The sequence below is a fragment of the Phascolarctos cinereus genome, unplaced genomic scaffold, assembly GCF_003287225.1.
Source record: "Phascolarctos cinereus isolate Bilbo 61053 unplaced genomic scaffold, phaCin_HiC Scaffold_5;HRSCAF=322, whole genome shotgun sequence".
Lineage (NCBI taxonomy): Eukaryota > Metazoa > Chordata > Mammalia > Diprotodontia > Phascolarctidae > Phascolarctos > Phascolarctos cinereus.
In genome coordinates this window covers 251240776-251261744 of record NW_027555958.1, presented here as the reverse complement: position 1 = coordinate 251261744, position 20969 = coordinate 251240776, and the positions used below count along the sequence as shown (strand labels likewise).

General features: G+C 46.0%; 1 protein-coding gene across 3 annotated transcripts; it reads right to left on the bottom strand.

Annotated features, from left to right (window-relative positions):
• Positions 1-1908: 1908 nt before the first annotated feature.
• On the bottom strand, positions 1909-20201 carry SLC12A9 (solute carrier family 12 member 9). 3 transcript variants are annotated; one of them, XM_020979137.2, is made up of 15 exons: positions 20005-20201; positions 19628-19694; positions 18209-18427; positions 17511-17645; positions 17088-17219; positions 15180-15488; positions 14387-14494; positions 13814-13925; positions 13390-13547; positions 11852-11934; positions 11560-11684; positions 10867-11059; positions 10474-10648; positions 10119-10265; positions 1909-3224 (listed from the first exon to the last, which is right to left on the bottom strand). In XM_020979137.2, the coding sequence occupies exons 3-15, from the start codon at positions 18387-18389 to the stop codon at positions 2353-2355; spliced, it is 2730 nt and encodes a 909-aa protein (XP_020834796.1). In that variant the 5' UTR covers positions 18390-18427; positions 19628-19694; positions 20005-20201; the 3' UTR covers positions 1909-2352. The 3 variants fall into 3 exon arrangements, with proteins under 3 accessions (XP_020834796.1, XP_020834797.1, XP_020834799.1); XM_020979138.2 differs by having other exon boundaries at positions 18209-18391; positions 20005-20021; XM_020979140.2 differs by lacking the exons at positions 17088-17219; positions 18209-18427; positions 19628-19694; positions 20005-20201 and having other exon boundaries at positions 17483-17560.
• Positions 20202-20969: the final 768 nt, after the last annotated feature.

Genomic DNA, 20969 nt, shown 5'->3' with positions numbered 1-20969 from the left:
CTTCCCTCCACCCCAGTCAGGATTATACTTAGTTTTTGTTGGATAAGTTATTCTTGATTGTAAACCTTTATTTTTTGCCTTTTAGAATATCATACTCCAACTTTTTTACTTTATGGTGGCAGCTGCCAAGTCTTGTGTGATCCTTACTACAACTCCTTTGTACTTGAACCCCTTTGGGTCACTTTTTTTTTCTTTGAACTGCAAGTTCTGGATTTTGGCTATGATCTTCCTGGGAATTTTTATTTTGGGGTACCTTTCAGGAGGTGACTGGTGGATTCTCTTTACTCCTTGTTTTAAGAATTCTAGGCAGTTTTCATTTTTAATTTCTTGAAACTTGATATTCAGACTTGTTTGTTTGGTAATGAATTTCAGACGGTCTGATAATTCTTAGATTGTTTCTCCTTGAAGTATTTTCCAGGGCAGTTGTTTCTTACATATTTTGTGGATTTTATTATTTTATTTTTTAATCATGCTTTAATGTTTCTTCTTGTTGAGTCATTGTTTTCTGATCAGCCTAATTTCATTTTTAAATTTTTGAATAAGGCTTTCCACTCTCTGTTCTAAGGCTTCAATTCTCCTTGCCATCCTTTGTTCCTTAGCTATTCCATGTTTTAATCTCCCCCCCCCAACTTTTAATTTCTTTTTTTTTTTTGATCAAGGCTATCTATTGATAAAGAAAGGTATCTGAAACAGGACATTTGATTGAACTGGCATAGGGAATCCCTTTTTTTTGGGGGGGTATTAAGTTCTTTTTTTTTTATATGCTTTTGAGTTGAAAATTTTTTCTCCCTTTTTCTCCCCCCCACCCTCCCCAAGACGGCGCACAATCTGACATAAGCTTTACATTTACATACCCATTAAACATATTTTCACATTAGTGAAGTTGCAAGTAAAAATTAAAACCAATAGGAGGAACCATCAGAAAGATGAAACAAAACTCAACTGAAGGTAAAAATAAGAGAGCAATTCGACTTCCATAGTTCTTTCTTTGGATGTGGACAGCATTTTCCATCCCAAAGCCTCTGGAGATGTCTTAGATCCTCGTAATGCTGAGAAGGGCTCAGTTTAACATTCTTAGTCATTGCATAACGTGGCTGCTATTGTATACAAAGTCCTCTTGGTTCTGCTCACTTCACTCAGCATCAGACCATATAAGTCTTCCCAGGTTTTTCTGAAGTCCCAACTTTTAATTTCTCCTAGGCACTCCTGTAATCATTGCAGCCAGAGTATTTTCCTTCCCGGAGGCTTCACCTGGATTTCTTCTGGGTTACAATCTACCTCAAGATTTATTCCTTGGATGTTCTCAAACCAAGGTGTTTTCTCATGGTATTTGGAGTTTTCCTTGCTTTGCTCATTAGCCCTAGTATTTTGGTTGAGGGAGGGAATTATATGCTTGGATCAAGCTTTGCTTGGGCCAAAAATGGCCTGGGCAGGGCCTGACTTGTTCTGAATATGGTGACTAAGTTCCTCCCTTAAGGGAGCGTACAGCTGCTTCTAAGTTGGGTTCTGCTTTGGATCTACCTGAGTTAGGCTGTGCCCGGGGTTCTTCTCCCTGCTAGTGGCCTCCTACTAAGGGTTTCTGGCAGACATCTCTGCCTAGTGCCTTTCTCCTAAATCTAAATTTGGCAATTCACATCACACAAGACTAACTCAAAGCCTCAAATGGTGGTCTATGCTCAGCTTCCTACCTTGTTAGTTTGTATATCTCAGGGTCTCCTCAGGATTTTATGTATCCCAGGCCTGAGTGAAGGAGTCTCCAGGCTTACCTACTTTCCAACCACTTACTTCCCCCACTCCCTAACCCCCATTCTCAGTTACTTACAGGTCAAAAGCCACCCTAAGAAAGAGAGGAATACCCTGACCTCCTTCCCTTCTCCAACTTTCACCAGGCAACAGCCAGACAATCCATAATATGTTGGTCTTTTATTCATGGCAAGCACAAAAGTTTAAAATACAAAAAGCCTTGGGAGGCTAGTGAGTGTCAGAAATGAGGGATCAGGGTGAGGTAGGCTAAACAACAGAAGCCCAAGGTGAGGAGAACCTGCCCCTCCTAACAAGGCACCAGTGAAGTGAAAGCAAAGTGGGTTTGAAGTGGGAAAGCTGAGTCCCCTTCCACACACATTCATAATTTAAAGGGGCACACTGCCCTCATCAGTGCAGAAGGGCTCTTCCCACAATGGAGACAGAAGTTAAGCCCCTTAAAATGACCCATTAATATCCTTACTGGGATTTTGGCCCTAGGAGACAAACCCAAATTAACCTCCTCTTTGAATCTCAGAGACCACATAATTGAGATGGGCAAGTAGACCTAACCATTCCCCTCTCAGTTCCTCCTAAGAAAGAGGAAGAAAGTCAAAGATCAGTGCAAGTGACTGGAGTGACCCCATGGATGAGCAATGTTGGACCTAAGTCCTGGCTCAGCATCTCCAACAGAGCTAAGTATCGGGTATAGCGGGCAGGGTCAGCAGGTGGCCGAGGCAAGTAGAGGAAGGTAAGGGCTGTAGTTGGCCCCTCCTTCCTAGGATCCCCTTCGGGCCCCCCTGGACCCTCACCCCTGCCACTGGCCTGCTGTGCCCGAACCAGGGCATTGGCACTGATGGCTACTGAATCAGCCTCAGCATCTCCACGGCTTCCATTCACAAAGTTCCCCTCATCTTCTTCCTCATCTGCTCTGGCTCCTTCACCCCAGACCACCTCTTGAACCTTTGCCCGGATCCGAAGCTGACTCAGCAACACCCGGAGCCTTGCTTCCCCAGTCCCAGGAGCTTCCTGAGGTCCTAGACACAGGAAGATTCGAAGCTTGGCACTTTGCCAAGCAGGTACCATGCTCAGAATCGTTGCCATCTGCAAGAGGAAGAGGCCACAGACATCCACATAACCAGGGCTCCCTTTTGGCCGCAACAAGTTAAGGGGCCATACATCCACATGGTGAGAGGGGGAGGAACCCCCAGAGCTCCGGGTTAGCCGTTCAAGTGGCAATGCCCAACACCCTCGAGCTAGCACAACATTTTTGTTCATCTTCAGGGCATCGACAACTGTGGCCACGTAGTCGTGGGGGGTGAGTGCCCGAGGACTTCCAGGGGCTCGTGGTGGAGGGAACAAAGAGTCCAGGGCAAGCCCCCCTCCCTCCACTGGCTCTGAGAAGGCTGGGTCTGTTAGGAAGTGGTCTTGAGGGGGTGCATCATCATAGAATCCTAGGACCAATGTGTTGGGCTTCATGCCACCTGGGGAGAGGAAGGCAGAGCAAGAAAGGGAAGGAAAAAATGCACACAAATCAGACAGACTCCTGCAAAGTCTCCTTTCAGCACTTCATTTCTTAGTTTGCGCTTAGTCAGTGGGCCCTAAGTATAGCTTGCTTTGCATCTTGTGGATCACTCAATGTGCTCATCCTCATGCCACCATCATACCTTTGGAAACCTACAAAGTGCTGTCAAATACATTATCTCACTTGACTGTACCTAATAACTGAAATCCCACCATGGATGAGCCCTACTTTAAAAAGTAAATATAATGCATAAAAGGAAATGATTACAAAATTAAAATGGTAATCTTGGGTTCTCAAAGGCCATGCCTGTGGAGTACAAGTTCTGACAAGTTCTACTTAGTTGGAAAGTCTTTGAACACAGCCCTGGCAACAGACTACAGTTTAAAAGCAAAAGTGTGCTAATGCATACAATTTTTTGAACCCTTACATCTCCTTAGAGAGGCAAATAAAAGACTTAAATAGTTTAGCTTCATTATCCACCTAAAGAAGAGAATAAATATTATTTCATGGGACCCTCTTTCAGGAGAGGAATTCTATCATCTTGGGTAGAGGGCTGCCTTGGAATCAAGAAGACCTGAGGACTCAAGTCTTGCCTCTGACACTCAGCTATGTGACTGTGGGCAAAATGATTTTTTTGTTGACTACTGAACTAGAGAGACAGACAAAAGACTCCCAAAGGGAAAATTTGTTCCCTCTTTCCTGCCTGGTTGATTCAAATGAGGAAGTCATGCCGTAAGCCTCTGGGTGGGAGGAAAGGGAGAGAGAGAAAAAGTGGAGGGGGGAGATGTACTAATTTGTACCTACATGTTTTATGACCAAAAAGAGCAAAACCAAGAAAATAAGATATCCTTCTCCTATGGAGGAGGCATGATTTTTTTTTTTTAGGGAAAACTGGGGGAGTTGTGACTTAAGTAAAAGGTGAGTCATTGAGAGTCATTTATGCCACTGAACAGACAGCGGCAAGACAATGAGGAAACTGAGAAGACACAGCAAGGGACCTGAAAAAGCTATTCTGTTGGAAGTGGGGCAGTTAGAAGCAGTCATCTGAGAGAAGGCTTCAGTTTAGCTTAGTGATTCCTGATGTCCCAGAAAGAAATTGACTTCACTGGGGGCGGCTAGGTGGCACAGTGGATAGAGCTCTCGCCCTGGAGTTGGTAGGACCCAAGTTCAAATCCGGTCTCAGACTCGTAACACTGTGTGACCTTGGGCAAGTCACTCAACCCCAACTGCAGGAAAAAAAAGAAAATTGACTTATTGGTCAACAACTCCAGGGACAGCCATTGCTCTCTGGTGCCACCTAGAGTTGGAGAAAGGTGAAGTTTTTCCTAAGGGTTTGTTGCTCTCTGCTGCCACCTCTGTACTGAGACAGAAAAGCAGAGGAGGCTTTGCAATTTGCTTTGGCATCCTGGTAGGGTTGTTTTAGAAGAGTCAACTTTAGCTATGAAGCTGTGAGATCCCTTCTGGGGATCAGAGAGACGCCATTCCTGGCCTGGCCTCTCTTCCTGCCAGCAGCGGATTAAGTAGATGCTATTTCATTTTTGTGTGCTGGTCCGCTGAGATGACCTCTTTCTACTTGCCTACAGGGACCATTCCTGCCTGCACGGGACAGATGCCATTCCTTCCTGCTCCCTCCAGCTATCTCCTGACCTGTCCTGGCTGAAGTGACTAGAGAGAAACACTATTCCATCAACACCTCTCACTAGCCCCCTCACCTAAGCTGTTGAACACCCTAAGAAGACACTAGGAGGCTGAATCACTAGTGATGTTAATAACTCTCCTGAACTCATTTGGCAATGATCAACAAACTCTCACAAGGTCATACCCTCCCCATTATAGTGATTCTGAGCAGACAACTGTCATGATACACATTCCATTCTCCATCCCTCACTATCCACCATCCCCCTCAACTCAGTCCCACCAATGTCTCACTCTAAAGTTACCTGCTCTTTGGAATAAGTGCTCCACAGGTAATAAATTTATTTTCATCTTAAATGTTTTCCTTTCCCATTCTTTTCATCTTCTGGCTGTCACAGAGACCTGGCTTCCCTTTCCAGCACTGGTTGTGCTTTCACTCATTCTCCTCAACTGACTGGTCAAGCTCAGGGAGCTGGAAACTCCTTGCTCCTCAGTTCATTTCCAGGCTCTCCCTCTACCTCCATCATTTGGTAACCTCTCCTTCTTTGAGGTTCACTCAACCCATATCTACTACCCAACTGAAATTCTAAGTAGCTGTTGTCCGTCCATTTCTAGGGCACTCTCCTGTCTCAAAGTCTTTCCTCCTCAATTCCTTCCCTCATAGTAGGGGACTTAAATGTACATATTGATATTCCCTCAAATGTTCTTACCTCCAGTTCCTCAACTTGCTCATTTCTCATGACCTACTCCTCCCCACCACAGCAGCTATACACAGAAGTCATATTCTTGGTCTCACCATCAGCCATAAACGTTCTACTTCCATGTTTATGAATTCTGAATTTCCCTTATCTGATCAATCTGTTAACATTCCATCTTTCTCTGCTTTGTGATGGCAATAACTACCAGAATATCAACACAATTTTAAAGGCATCAAGGTACCACTTTTCACAAGGTCAAACAGCTGAAGATAACAAAAAAACCCCCAGAAAATAGGAAAAAAAACCCCCACAGATGGTGTTATCACTACTAAGAACACAACTAAGACATTAGCAACTACTAAACTCACTTATCTATTTTTTCTTTACTTAAAAACATCATAATGAGATCTTGGATGAAAATATGGGAAGGAAATAGTATCTTCACTGCATCACAACTGATGGAAAGGTGTAGAAAATACAAGATCCCAATATATTTGTTTATTACCCCTCCCCCCCAAAAAAAGTCTGACTCCATAACGGATATGTTAAAAATCACAAAATTTCAGAGGTGGAAGAGACCTCAGAAGCCATAAAGTTTAACCACACTTGGATAAGAAATCTCCTCTACTATAGTCCCAAATGGGAGGCAAATCCAACCTTTTCTTGAAGACCTTAAGGGCAGGAACCCCAAAACCTCATTCCATTTTTGGGGAGCTCTGTGAAAAAGTTGCTTTGTACACTGGGTCTAATTCTGCTTCTCCACAACTTCTAGTTTAATTCAAGGAACTGTGATTGTAAGGATAACAACAAAATAACTCCTGTCTTTAAAGCGCTTATATTCTACTAGTCTTATGGAAAAAAAGTAGAACTAGCTCTTCTTCCACATGAGAACCTGTAGGAGGGAGATAACTATCATGTCCCCTCTCGAGTCTTTTTTTTTTGCCAAGCCAAACATTCCCAAATCCTTCAAAAGTCTCTATGTGCTATGATCTTAAGGCTGTCCACCATCTTGGTAATTCTTAGGGTGCTCTCCAGGTTAAAGATTTTTTTCCTAAAATTTGCCTCCCAGAGTCAATCTACCCAGCTAATTTTCAAGACTTCTTGTTGGTTAGTAGTTTCGGTCATGCTCAACCCTTTGTGACCCCAACTGGGTTTTTGTTTTCAGCAATGATACTAGAATGGTTTGCCATTTTCTTCTCCAGTGGAGCCAATGGATCCATTTTGTCATGCAATCAGAGGTTAAGTGATTTGCCCTGGGTCACACAGCCAGGAAGTATCTGAGGCTGGATCTGAAATCAGGTCTTCCTGACTCCAGGCCCAGTACCAATCCACTGAGCCACTGGCAGTCTCCAAACTCAAGACTTATGTAAATATAATTACAAAATACTTTGAAATAATGACAAATATATCAAATTAAATTATAACAAATGACAAATTAATTCGTTGCTCTTGGTTGGATAACAATATAATAAAAATTATATTGTCCAAAGTAGTGCATAGATGTCAAAATTTCCATGCCAAATTTCCAAGGGATATTTTAAAGAGAGCTAAGTAAAATAATATAATTCATGCTAAGGAATAAAAGGCCTAGAATCTCAAAGGAAATAATGGTGGGGGGGAAAGTAGCAAAAAAAGAGTAAAGAGCACCTCCTGAACAAAATTATATTATAAAATAGTAATCATCAAAAATATTTGTTATTGGTTAAAAAAACCAGAAAAGCAGATCAATGGAACTGTTTATACAATCATCCTAAAATGCCCACACTTGTCACCCATCTGTAATCCCCTAGGCTGTACCTTCACCCGCTCCACTTGTCTTCTGAGATGTAAATGTGGCCTCATGGGCCTCACACGGCTCAATGTCTCCACCTGCTATGATGTTGGATCTCAACAGGGGTCTTGAATAGTCTAATCATCTGTTTCCCTCAACAGACTACTCTCCAACTTAAACTCAAGAGATTAAGAGTAAGATATCCACATCCCAATCTAAACCCCTGGCTGTCACTGTACAGAAGACATTCTCAATCCCTACTGCCCACTTTGTTAATCCCACAGTCCTCAGCCCTACCCCTCAAATGTCCAACTCCAAATCTACTTTTCTATTGTGCTCTGTGAAATGACATTCACTGAGAGTTTCTTTTCCTCTCTTCCTCATCTCACATCACTCAGATGCATTCTGCTATACTATCTCCTTCTTCACCCCCATCTCTATCATGAAGAAGTGACCCTTCTCTTCACCAAGACCAGTCCCTTTATATGCACAAGTCATCCCATTTCATCTTCTCCCGCAGATCACCCCCTCTATCACACTCATTTTCTTATTAGTCTTCAATCTCTCCCTATCTATTGGTTGCTTCCCTGATGACTACAACATGCCCAGGTCTCCCCATCCTCAAAAAACCTCACTTGATCCATCCCCTATCATCCTATTTTGCTCTTCCCTTTTGTGACTAAATGCCTTGAGAAGGCCGTCTACAGTTGATGTCTTCACCAACTCTTGTCTCACTAGATTATCTTTCTGCAGTCTGGCTTCTGACCTCATCATACCACCAACACTGTTCTTTCCAAAGTTACCAATGATGTCTTAATTGCCAAATTTAATAATGGTCTTTTCTCAATCCTCATCTTTCTTGACTTTGACAAAGGAAATAGTTAATTACTGTTTCTGTTCCTCTATTCTCTTTTTCATCTTTCATCATCACTTTTCTTTTTTCTTCTTTTACTTCTCTTTCTTCTCTTCTCTTTTTGCTTTTTTTCTAACTAGCTTTCTCTCTTTTCTTCCCTTTACCCTCTTCTCTAGGTTTTCATGGCACAACGTGCTCCTGGTTCTCCTCCTACCCATCTGACTGTTCTTTCTCAGTCTCCTTTGCTGGATCTTCACCAAGTTGGGCCCATTAACTGTGGGCTCTGTCCTCAGTCTTTTTCTGTTCTCTTCCTATATGATTTCACTTGGTAGTCTCATCAGCTCCCACAGATTCAATTATCTCTAATGATTCTCAAATCTACTTATCCAGCAGTAATTTTTTTGTTCACCTCTGGTCTCACATCTCTAACTGGATGTCCCATAGATAACTTAAACACATGTTCAAAACTGAATTCAAAGGGCAGCTAGGTGGTGTAATTGATAGGACTCTGGCCTTGGAGTCAGGAGGACCTGAGTTCAAATGTGGCCTCCGACACTTGACACTTACTGTGTGACCCTGGGCAAGTCACTTAGCCCTGACTGCCTCACCAAAAAGCAAAAACAAAACAAAAAAACTGAATTCGTTATCTTGGAGTTAAGTGACTCGCCCCGGGGTCACACAGCTAGTAAGTGTTAAGTGTTTGGTCTGAGGCCAGATTTGAACTCAGGTCCTCCTGACTTTAGGACCAGTGCTCTATCCACTGCGCCATCTAGCTGCCCCCTTCCCTATGACTGTTGAGGGTACCACAATCCTCCCAGTCATCTAGGCTAGCAACCTAAGTGCCATTCTCAACTTACTATCTCTCAGGAGATCTGTTCATTTTACCTCTGTAACATCTCTCATATTCTTCTACTTTTCTCTACCCTCATGTAGGCCTTCTTCCTAGACTACTGAAACAGCCTGCTGGTTGCTCTGCGGTCCATCATCCACTCAGATGCTAAGATGATTGATATTCCTCAAGGACCGGTCCAAACATGTCAACCTTCTCCCACCCACCCCATTGCCATTTAATAAACTCCTTGGTTCCCAAATATCTCCAGGATTAAATATAAAATCTTCTGTTTGGTTTTTAAAGCCCTTCATACTCAGGTCCCATCCTACCTTTCCAGTCTGATTACACTTTACACCATTCCTACTCTACAGTCTAGGGATGCTGGCCTTTTTGCTAGTCTTTGCACAAGGCTCTCCATCTCCTTTACTCAATGTCTTTTCACTGGTTATCTCCCATGCTTTTCTCACCTCACACTCCTGACTTCCTGCAGCCTCGGCTAAAATCTCACCTGCCACAAAAAGTCTTTCCTAAACCCCCTTAATACTAGCACCTTCTCTCTGAGATTACTTCCAATTTACCCTCTACATATCTTGTTTATACATAGTGGTTTGCCTATAGTCCCTCTCCCCTATTAGATTGGAAGCTTCTTGAGAGAAGGGACTATTTTACCTTTCTTTGTATCCCCTATACTTAGCTCAGTGCTTGGCATATTTCTATGTGCCTTAATAAGTATTTGTTGACTGCCTCTGTTCTCTATATTCTTAGAGCGATTATCTGTATCATTCATCTGAAGCTTACCATATATTGCCTCATATTACTAATTATCTGCATCCGTACATGTGCATATTTTACTTCCCCAAATAGATTACAATCCCCACAACTGCAGGCACTGTGCCTCATACTCCTCCCACAATGCTTAGCCCAGTCCCTTACCCAAACTGGCATATTTATAAACATTTTCTGACTGACACAAATGAGAACACAAACTAGCAGCAGGCACCATGAGGAGAAGGTGGGGAGGGAACAAGGAACGGGCTGAGAAGACGTGGGGAGGAGAGTCTCACCAAGACCAGAAATACGCAGCAGATGTTGGGCCCCTTGACGCACGGAAGGTGAAAGAGTAAGGTCCACAAAAGCCTTCACTTGAGCACGATCTATGAGACTCAGCCATGCCCCATACTGGGGCTGCACGGGGTCCAAGGGCAGAGAATCTGAGTGGGGAGTTCGAGAATGGGAAACATCAGAAAATCTGCATCCTCTTCCTCAAAGTCTTATATGGAAACTTCCTTCCATCCCCCCAGAGGCCCAGAGGGAGGGGTGGCTAGGGAACATTAGTGATGTTTCAGAGGAACTAGGGAATCAAGAGACTTAGGAATGGGGGTTATCAGAGTACATTTGAGGTTGGGGAGAGGTCCTCACCAAGGTCTCCCAAGATGACATGGCCCAGCACATAGAGGCCGCCCTTTTTAAGCTGATTGGCCAGCCGCAGCAGGGGCAGTGCCCCTCGTGGGTTTCCCACCAACAGCAGTAGCTGTGGCCGCCAGAACTTTACATGGTCCTTCCGCACATCAAGCCGCAGCAGGTACTTTCGTACCTGAGTGGATAAGGATTAGGATGCAGCGTTATACAGCATTTCTCATCCCGCCACTTCCCCAGCCCACTTCTCTTCTCACATTAGGTACCAGTGCGAGTCTCTCTTGGGACAGCACTCCTCGACACCCCTCACAAGCTCCCTCCCAGGGTTGAGGACAAGGACAAGGAAGCCCCGTGGAACCCCTGCCAGCAGTTCCCTGACTCCCTTCCCCCGCTAACCTGGTGGAACAGCAGGGCTTGACTGACATAGCCCCAGCTGCTGGGCCCCCCTCGGGCAGTGAGCAGGGCAGAAAGCAGCCCCATGAGCAGCAGAGATCCGCCTGCGGCTCCTGGGCTGACAAGGAACATCATGAGGAGGCAGGAGGCCACCCCCGACAGGCAGGTGTGCCAGGAGAACAGGCTGAAAGTGGGGCTGACACACAAAGACAGACCGCGTAAGACAAGGGCTGACGGCCGAGGGACTCCCAGCTCTGTGCCCTCAGGCACAGGGTTAATTCACTCCAGGCCCCTTTCACCAGCCTCCAGAGACCCAACTCCAAATTCTCTTCTCTATCCCTACCCCTGCCCCCAGGCATAACACAGCAGAAAGAACACTGGGTAGAGGTTCCAGGTCTAGACCCGCCATTTACCAGGCATGTCGTTTGATTTTTCTAGGCCTATGTGAGACAGTCAAAAGAGCATGGGATTTGGAGTCAAAGGACCTGAATTCAAACCCCAACTGTGCTACTTATTACCTTGGGCAAGTCACATAACCTCCTTGGGCCTGAATTCCCTCCACTATAAAACGAGGGGATTGGATTCAAGAATCCTGAGGTTGCTTCCATCTCTAATTCTCTGAGCCTTCCAACTTAGAATTCCAGACTTCTAAAATGTCAGGGTTCCCTCCAGAGCCTAAGGTCACATGCCCCTCACCGGAAGTTGGGGGCCGATGCCCACTCAAGGCTCAGGCATGAAAGATCCACCGCTGCATAGGCTACCAGGTAGAACACTGTGACCACAGCTGCCAGGGTGTTGAGTTTTCCAACCAGAAGCATTACCTAAAGGAAAAAAGTGCTTAGGTCCCCTCGCCAAACCCAAACGCTGACCCCTGCCCTTGGCCGAAATCCACATGGTCCACATTTCCCTCAGAGCTGACTTCCCACCCTGCTTCCTGTCCATTTAGGGGAAGAAAGAGAGACAGTCTATGAGAGTTCCCCCAATTCACCTGCACTAGACACCAGGAGTACAACACAGCTCCCCAGGGGTTCCCCCCCTGGGATGCAACTTTTGCTGGAGCCAGAATTATCCCTGCAGGGGAAAGAGATAGGACAGGCAGAGGTTAAACAAGAAAACTTCAAAGGACAATGGCGGGGGCAACAAATGGTAAAGGGAGAATTCAAGAAAACCCAGAGAATTCAAGAAGGCCACAGAACTAGGGAAAGGAGTTGGGGGGGTAGGGGAGAGAATGAATACAGAGATATGCACTCGTTAAAACTGAGGACAATTAAGAGAGCATGGAATAATTTATCTGTCAGATTTATGGATAAGGGAAGAATTTAGGACCAAAGAAGACATGGAAGGCATTACAAAATGTAAAATAGATAATTTTGATTATACACAATTTAAAAGGTTTTGCACAAACAAAACCAATGCAACCAATATTACAAGGAAAGCAGAAAACTGGGGGGAAAATTTGCGACAAGTATCTCTGATAAAGGCTTCATTTCTCAAATATGTAGAGAACTGAGCCAAATTTATAAAATACAAGTCATTCCCCAATTGATAAATGGTCAAAGGATATGAACGAGCAGTTTTCAGACAAAGAAATCAAAGCTATCTATAGTTACATGAAAAAATGCTCTAAATCACCATTAATCACAGAAATGCAAATTAAAACAACTCTGAGGTACCACCTCACATCTATTAGATTGGCTAATATGACAAAAAAGGAAAATGCTGAATGCTGGAAGGGATGTGGGAAAACTGGGATACTAATGCACTAGTAGTGGAGTTGTGAAGTGATCCAACCATTCTGGAGAGCAAGTTGGAACTATGTCCAAAGGGCTATAAAACTGTGCATACACTCTGATCCAGCAATACCACTGCTAGGTCTGTATTTCAAAGACATCCAAAAAAAGGGAAAAGGAACCATTTGTACAAAAATATTTATAATACCTCTTTCTGTGGTGGCTGAGAATTGGAAATCAAAGGGATGCCCACCAATTGGGGAATGGCTAAACAAGCTGTGGTATATGATTGTAATGGAATATTATTGTGCTATGAGAAGTGACAAGCACGATGATTTCAGTAAAACCTAGAGAGACTTACACGAACTGATGCAAAGTGAAGTGAACAGAACCAGAACACTGTATACCCTAAAGCAATAGTGTTTGATGAAGAACTGTGAATGACTTGGCTATTCTCAGCAATACAATGATCCAAGAAAATCCCAAAGTACTAAAGATGAAGTAGATTATCTGCCTCCAAGGAAAGAACTGATATTGATTGACTACAGACTGAAGTATGCTATTTTTCACTTTCTTACTTTGAATTTTTTCTTTGAGTCTTCTTGTAGAAATGACTAATATGGAAATGTTTTACATAATTGCACACGTATAACCTATATCTGATTGCTTACCAGCTTCAGGGAAGGGGAAGGGGAGGGAGGGACAGCTAGAACTTGGAACTCAAAACTTTAAATAAAAATGTTAAAAAATTGGCGGGGGAAAAAACCAAGGACAAAAAATAGAAGTGAAAACCCACCAAAGAGGTCGTCCTGTGCCAGGGCATGGAGAATGCGTGAGGCACCAATGAGTGAGCTCATGGAGGCCGAGAGTGATGCAGCATACACCCCAATTAGCACCATTGGAGGCCACAGGCTGATGCCGCGAAAGAATCCATAGTCTTCCTGTAGCAATGTCCTTGAGAGAGCAAAACAAAGAAGATACTTGCTATCTAACTATTCTCATGCCTAGCCCTCACTCGTCCCAATCAGTGACATAGAGAGCCTGTTCTCTTGCCCATAATTCTCCTTTGAACCTTGCTTCCCTTAGGGACCTAGATATCCTCCCCCTGCCCCAGCCTATACCTCCCATGGAGACCTAAGTATCTAGTTCTCCTCCAAGTACTTCTTGTTCACGCCCACCCCCCAAAAGCTGGGGTCCGAGTTCCACCTCCTCACCCTCACCTGTCACAGGTAAAGCTGGAGAAGAAGAACAGCAGAGCATAGATGAAGAACGTATACACCACAGCAATAATAGTGCCCAGAGGGATAGCTCGGCTTGGGTCCTTCAGCTCCCCTGGGGAAAAGAGGGGTTGGGAAGGAAGAAAAGACATGTTAGATGACAGAGTGTGGGAAGTGTCAATTTTAGGATCCTTTGACCCCATCAAACCTCAAAGGTTTTCCTTTCCAAGGATGGAGTCTGGTCATACAAAGAAATCAGGATAATATGCAGGTAAGAACAAAGTTAGGGCCAAAGAACAATTACCCTTCTACAGAGTGCTAATTTATAAAGTACTTTCTTTAATAATCCTGCAAGGAAGATAGGCCAAGTATCATCATTCCCATTTGAAAACTGATGTAGAGAGATGAAGAGGTCACCCCGTTAAGAACTATCAGAGCTGAGCTATCAATCCAGGCCTCTTGATACTAAGTGGTATCTCCTAGAAATGAAGTCAATTGCTTGTCACTGCTTGACCCTTCACCATCTACTCAGGACCTGCACTTCCTTTGAGGAGGTCAAAGACAACACTGACTCACCTGACATGTTGGCCCCAGCCATGATGCCTGTGCAGCCATTGAAGAGGACGGCAAACACACTGGCAAAGGTCATAGTGGCCCCGGTGGTGTAGTCCTGGGCATAGCCCGCTGAGAAAGGAACACAGAGAGGAGGCATGGGCTATGGACATCTCTCCTGGAAACCCAGGCATCCTCTCCCCTTCTTCCCCACCCCCATCCTCGAGGATAGGATGCTTGTCTTTCTCTTCCAACGTTCCAGCTCTCATTTTCCCTCTTCCCCAACCAGCCTCTCTCTCTGCTCTAGCCAGACTAGTCTTTCTTACTCACCCATAAGTTTACCATGCCTTTTTGTTCTTTCATTCCTGCCTTGGCATGCCTTCCCTTCCCTTCTGAGCTGACCTGAAGCCTTCTCCCCAGCCTTCAAGACTAGGCTCAAGTCTCACTTCCTCCTGCCATTCCAGCCCATGGTGGCCGTCTTTGTTCACTCTACCACCTAGATTGTCTTTCATAATTTAATTATTCCTCAATGTATCTTATCTCTACATCTCCTTAAGAGCAGAAAGTCTCTCTAAGGCTTCTCTTGTGTTCCCCCCCCCCCCCCCCCCCGCAGTGCTGGCTGCAGAGTGGGAGGGTAAGCCACATTTGTTGATTTACTTACTGGGACTGGAGCTTCTCACTTTCTCAGTATCCCATACTCAAATGCTGTCTCCCTCAGTTCTCACCCTCATCTCGGGATTTTGATTGTCACTCTAGGCCCTTAATAGTCCTTCCCTTCTCCCCTTCTGCAGAGCCCCAAATTACAGCTTCTACTCACCATGCAAGTTGGCTTTCAGGGTGCTACTGTTGAAGCCAGTGAAGTGGCCCAGCTGGGGGACTGTCGAGGAACCGTTGGTGCCTGGCCTAAGAGGGAGGGTGACATCTCGGGGCCCCACAGCCATAAAGCTGATCAGGACCAAGGCCAAGGAGGCAGAGACCAGCAGGAATGTAAGGAAGGAGGCCTGCGCATAGAGGCCAGCTCCCAAGGTACAGACCCCACCCACCAGGCCCAACAACATTGTTCCATACAGAAGATTCCAGCCATAGCCTTGGGGAAGCACTCGTATCCCTGCTGGCCCTGATGTATCTGGGGGAGAGACAGGGATGGAATCATTTGGGGGAGAAAGTAGCACTCCAAAAAAACTATCCAAATCTGAGGTCACCTAAATTGAGGTATAGGGCCCTATGAAACATTCCCACATCTGAACAGGCCCTTATAAATATTCCAGTGATTCTCATGAATGTCATCAGACACCGTGAGTTCCAAGGCAAGGACCACATCTCTGAATTTAATGATTAACAAACATTTCAAAGGATAGTAAAATGTTAGAGCTGATAGGGGCCTTAGAGAGCATCTAAACCAAGAGCTCTTAACCTTTTTTGGTATCATGGACCCCTCTGGCAGTCTTGTGAAACCTACGAACTCCTTCTTAGAATAATATTTTTAAATGCATACAATAAAATACACAGGATTACAAAGGAAATCAATTATAATAAAAACAAGTCATGGACCCTATGTTAAGAATCTGTTAAAGTCAAAGTTGACTTAGACCAACTACCTTCAAGTAACAGTAATTTACCAGATTTGTCGAATTTGAGTTGAATTGAATTCTGGACAAACCCTTGGACAGGCAGCATGGCCCTGGGAAAACAACTCTGGATTTGGAATCAGAGGACCCGGATTCAATTCTTGGCTCTGCTATTATGACCTCTGACAAATCACTTCGACATTCTGGGCCTCATTTTATTCTGTGAGATGAGAGGGTTGGACTAGACAACTGTTGCCCCTTCCAGCTCTTTTCTAAATCTTTTTTTTTTGGTGCCTTTTTTTTTTTGGTGAGGCAATCAGAGTTAAGTGACTTGCCCAGGGTCATACAGCTAGTAAATGTCATGTGTCTGAGGCTAGATTTGAACTCAGGTCGTTCTGACTCCAGGGCCGGATCCACTGTGCCACCTAGCTGCCCCCTTCCTAATTCCTTCCTAAACATGCCAACCCTGGCTGATCTCTCTCTCTCTCACTTTCCTAGCAGGAATATCGTTAGGATTAAGACCTAAGAGGGACTATATGCTCCAGCCCCTGCATGACATAGAGAAGGAAACTGAATCTCTCAGAGTAAGTGATTTGCTTAAGGTCACATTGGGAAGTAAGTGGCAGAGTATGGATTAAAATATAGGCCCTCTTCTTCCAAATCCAGTGCTCCTTTCATGCGACTATACTGAGCACCTCACAACTCAGCATTTTTTTGCGTGTATGAGTGCAGTAGGGGCCCAGTCCTAGGAACATACAGGTATTTTGTAAGTCTGCTTTAAGACATGATGGGTGGGGGCTCCCGCTCTCAACTTCAGAGCACACCTGCAAAAACAGGCTCACCACACACCTCCAAGCTCCAGGAATAGGCCCTCAATGGCGCCCTTTGCATATTTATTTCATCCGCCCCTTCTCTCCTACTACAACATAAGCTCCTTGAAGGCAGGCATCATTTCTAAAACCCTTTATCCTGTGCTACTGCTGCATAGGGTTGAGCACATAGAAGATACTCAAGAAATACTCACTGATTAATTGGCTATCACCCCTTCCCCAGGGCATTCTCCTACCAAAAATAATCCCAACACCTCAGACTCCCCAAGACCTTAGAGTTTCCTGGCTCCTCCCCCACTCTGGAGACCCAGGGTTGGTAGAACGAACCAGCCCCAAAGACATCCAGTATGGCTTCCACCAGCCCCAGCACAGAGACAGCACAGCCACAGACGTTGGCCAGGAAGAACATAAGCCCAATACTTCCTCCAAACTCAGGACCCAATGTCCTGCTGATCATGACTGAAAGGGGGAAGCACAAGAGAAGGGAAAGTTAAAGAAAAATAAAGACTTGAAACCTAGGTGGGCCACTCATTGCAAAGAGCACTCACTCTAACACAGTGGCCAGTACCCTTCCACCAATCTACAAGTAGATTTCACAGTCCGTGCAGGTTATCTCTTCAAGCAGGTAACCAACCATTCCTTGACCAGACATCAGAATGAATCCCCAAACTCTGCCCCACCGACCCACTTTATCTGTACTGGAGAATACAACAAGTGCCCACCCCTTGCTCAGCCCTCATAGGAGGATACAGTAGGCTCCACCCCCACGCACAGCTCCGTTGGTGGCGATGGCACAAACAGAGAGGACAGTCAACACCAGGATGAAGTAGGCAATCAGCAGCATGGCCAAAGCTTGGATCAGCCCAGCATGCCCCACTACAAATCCTGTAAGGAAAGGAGGAAAATAAGATTATAAAGGAGTAAGGTTATAGGGTTGTACATGCTCCCACCCCACTAAGTGATCATGAACATGACAAGGGAAGAGAATCCTTTCCACCGATCTCTCTCAATTCAATGTGTCTCCCGAGTAAGTGTGCGGAGAATGGAGAAGTGAATAGGGACCACGGGGGCACCAACACACAGATCCTGCCCTGTGTAAAAGGGCAAAGGATAGAATGAGATTATATAGAATTGAGATTATAAGGGCCCTTAAAGAGACCATGTAGTCCAAGACTGTCCATAAACCACCTAGTCATTTTGTAGAGGAGGAAATTTAGGCCCAGAAGGGCTATGTGATTTGTACAAGGTCACCCAGCTAATAACTAACAGAACTGGAATTCAAATGTAGGCCCTCTGACCCCAAATCCAGTGTCTCTTTCCATTTTAGCAAGAGACTCCCCACTACTCAAGGCCTCCCCACACATCACACAACCGTCGTCCTCTCCCTTCTCGGAGGTCCCTTCTAAGCACTGAATCTCAGATATCTAGCTCTTTCCCCGGCTCCTCACCTATCCTCATGAAGACCACAATGCTGAACATGGAAAGGACCGTGGGCACTACAACACCGAGGAAGGTGGAGAGTTTCCGGAGGGCCCCGCCTCCTGGACCCCCCATCCCATACGGCAGAAACGTGGCTCCTTCTTCCCCGAGGAGCCGGTAAGCTAGTAGTGGAGAACTCTCACTTGCCATGGCTGGGGGTAGACAGATATATGAACAAGTAACAAAGCCTGGGGGAGAGACAGAAGCTGAATTGAAAACAGGGGCAGGGACGCTAACCCACCAAAGCACAGAACAGGGCAAAACTTGCCACTGATCCCCTGTAATTTCCTGTAGTACCACAAATAACCCACGACCCACCCCAAAAGTTCTCTCAAAAATCTGTTTTTCAGGGAATTATAACACTCTAAGCATATTAGCAAGAAAGGCCCAGGGTGGCAGATACACAACATAATCTGGAGCCCAGGGCAAAGTATCCCTCTAGAACTCATTAAACCCCACCCCCCTGCCCATTTTTTAAAAATCTTGGCAACAAATGCCCTAACTATCTCAGGAGAGGCCCCCCACAAAAGCCAGTCAAAACCCTTGATGACTAATGCTCTTACAATAGCCCTCATTCCCAAATCCTATGCTCAGTGTTTAGGGAAGGTGTATCTGGGCTCTGAGGAGGACAAGGATCTTAGAATCTGGTCACAGATTTTCCTCCCCACCCATCCCCTTTCTGAAAAGGAAGTCGACCTTGGGTACTGCTGCCCAAAAGAGGAAGTAAGACGACAAGCAGGAAACCCTTCTCCTTTCCAGCTCCACCTGAGTCCTAAAGCAGTAATATCTCCACCCTCTATGTCATCCCCTTCCTTTTACCACAAATCTCCAAAACCCCATATTTCCACATCACCCATACCCTATGCCAAGTCCCAACCACATGCATCTACTAGATCTTCTTCACACCCCTTGGTCTCCTGCTCTACCCTTAATCTCTTTCTTCACCACTACACAGGGAAGAAATTCTCTGATCTTATCCCTGAAGTGTGGGGAGGCAAATATTATTGTCCCATCCCCTTCACAGGTGGAAAAACTAAGGCAGCCTAGGAAGGTGAAAAGCAAAAATATAGTGATATGCAATATTAGGACTTCCAGACTAGAACTTTCTCCACTAACAATAACAATTGTAATAATAAAGGTGTTTGTGTGTGTGTGTGTGTGTGTGTGTGTGTGTGTGTGTGTACTGCATTCCCTCTCCCTAATCAGTCCCTACCACTCATCACAACACTTTTGAGCCCATACACACTCCTCAAACTGTGACCCTCACATGCCTCCCATTGTGGCTAAAGGAGGCTGTAGATAACAGTTAGTCTGGTTTGGTCGATCGTCTCACACAAGTTAACCTCACCCCAACTGGGAGCTGCGGCGGGGAGGAGTCGTGCACTCACCTGATCCCCAAAAGAAGCAGCTCCCGAGAAAGAACTCTGTTGAAGATGGCAGGCAGAATAAGTGCACCTAGGGGATGGGGCAGAGAAGAAGGGAAGAGGAGAAAAGGAAAGAAAGACACTCAAGTCCCCAGCAGCCTCGCTAGAGGCATCCAGCATCAACAGCCTTCCCTGTACCTTCCCCATTGGTTCGAAGGTCCCCAACTGCGCCCGCTCCCTATCCTCCATCCCCTCACCCCTTCCCACCGCTGCACCCGAACCAGCCTTTCCATTCCCCTTCCTTGTCCTTGCCTGTTGCTAAAGGTCCTGGACTCTCCTTCCCCTCCCTCATTTCCCCTGGCAAGTCCCAGTCTAGCCGGGCCCCGGCCCCTCGAGGGTACCTGCTGGCTTCCTTCACCTCCCCTACCCCGGGCCGACCAGGCTTCCTCTGGAGCTGGGAGGCCGGGGCAGGCGAGCTTTGCAATCACGGGGGAGGGGGGCAGGGCACACGGATGGCACAGATTGACCTGGGGCTGCCTGGGGCGTCGGGTACGCCGCCCGGGATTCCTTAGCTTGGCGAGGGCGAGCCCTTGGGGACCTCAGTCCTCGCTTCCACGCCCCCAGCTCCGCATTCCCAGCCCCAGGCTCCGCTGCGGGCCTCCCGGCTTCCCGGTCCTCCAAGCGCCCGCCCCTTCCCGGGCTGTCTCCCACGGTGCATTCTCCCGCGTGGACGTAAGGCGGCGCAGCTGGCGTGGGGGAGACTGCGAGAGCCGAGCCCGGCAGACTCAAAATTGAGCCTACTGGTTCTTGCTTATCTGATTCGCCAATTCCCCCTTTCCCCTCCCACTCTCCCGGAAAACTGCAGCCTTGGTTAATGATCCCTGGAAGGACAGGCAGGCATGGAATGCTGAATTTTTAGTCCTTCTTTCCGCGTCGGGGGCTTTGGGGACCCCGGCGGTAGAAAGCACCTAGGACTTTGCAGTGTCTCTTCCCTCTTCCCCAGATTGTGAGCTCCTCGAGGGCAGGAACTGGCTTGACCTTACTTGGGGCAGAAAGCAGGTGTTATCTTTACACTCCAGAGAGGCCGGAGGGCAGGGGCCGTTTTTTGTTTTTGTTCTTGTATCCCCAGCGCTAAACTCAGTACCTGGCACACAGTAGGCATTGATAAATGCGTGTCGACTTGACTTTGGATGTTCTGAGCACCTGGCCCTCGAGTCGCTTTTCCTTGCGTAGGGGAAGATAACGCGTACATAGCTGAGTCCATAGGTGCTAATTTGAGGAGGAAAGGAGGGAGAAACCAGACACTGAGGGCTTCTTGTAGGAAGCAGCCCCTGAGCTGAACCTAAGGCTTCCAGAAGCTAGAGGA

Coding starts and splice junctions, on each gene's coding strand:
- SLC12A9 (XM_020979137.2), bottom strand. CDS start 18,389: ATGGCAAGTGAGAGTTCTCCACTACTAGCTTACCGGCTCCTCGGGGAA. Junction 11,935..13,389: donor GGCACAGGACGACCTCTTTG/GTGGGTTTTCAC, acceptor TTTCCCCTGCAG/GGATAATTCTGGCTCCAGCA. Junction 11,060..11,559: donor GCATCGGCCCCCAACTTCCG/GTGAGGGGCATG, acceptor TTTGTGTGTCAG/CCCCACTTTCAGCCTGTTCT.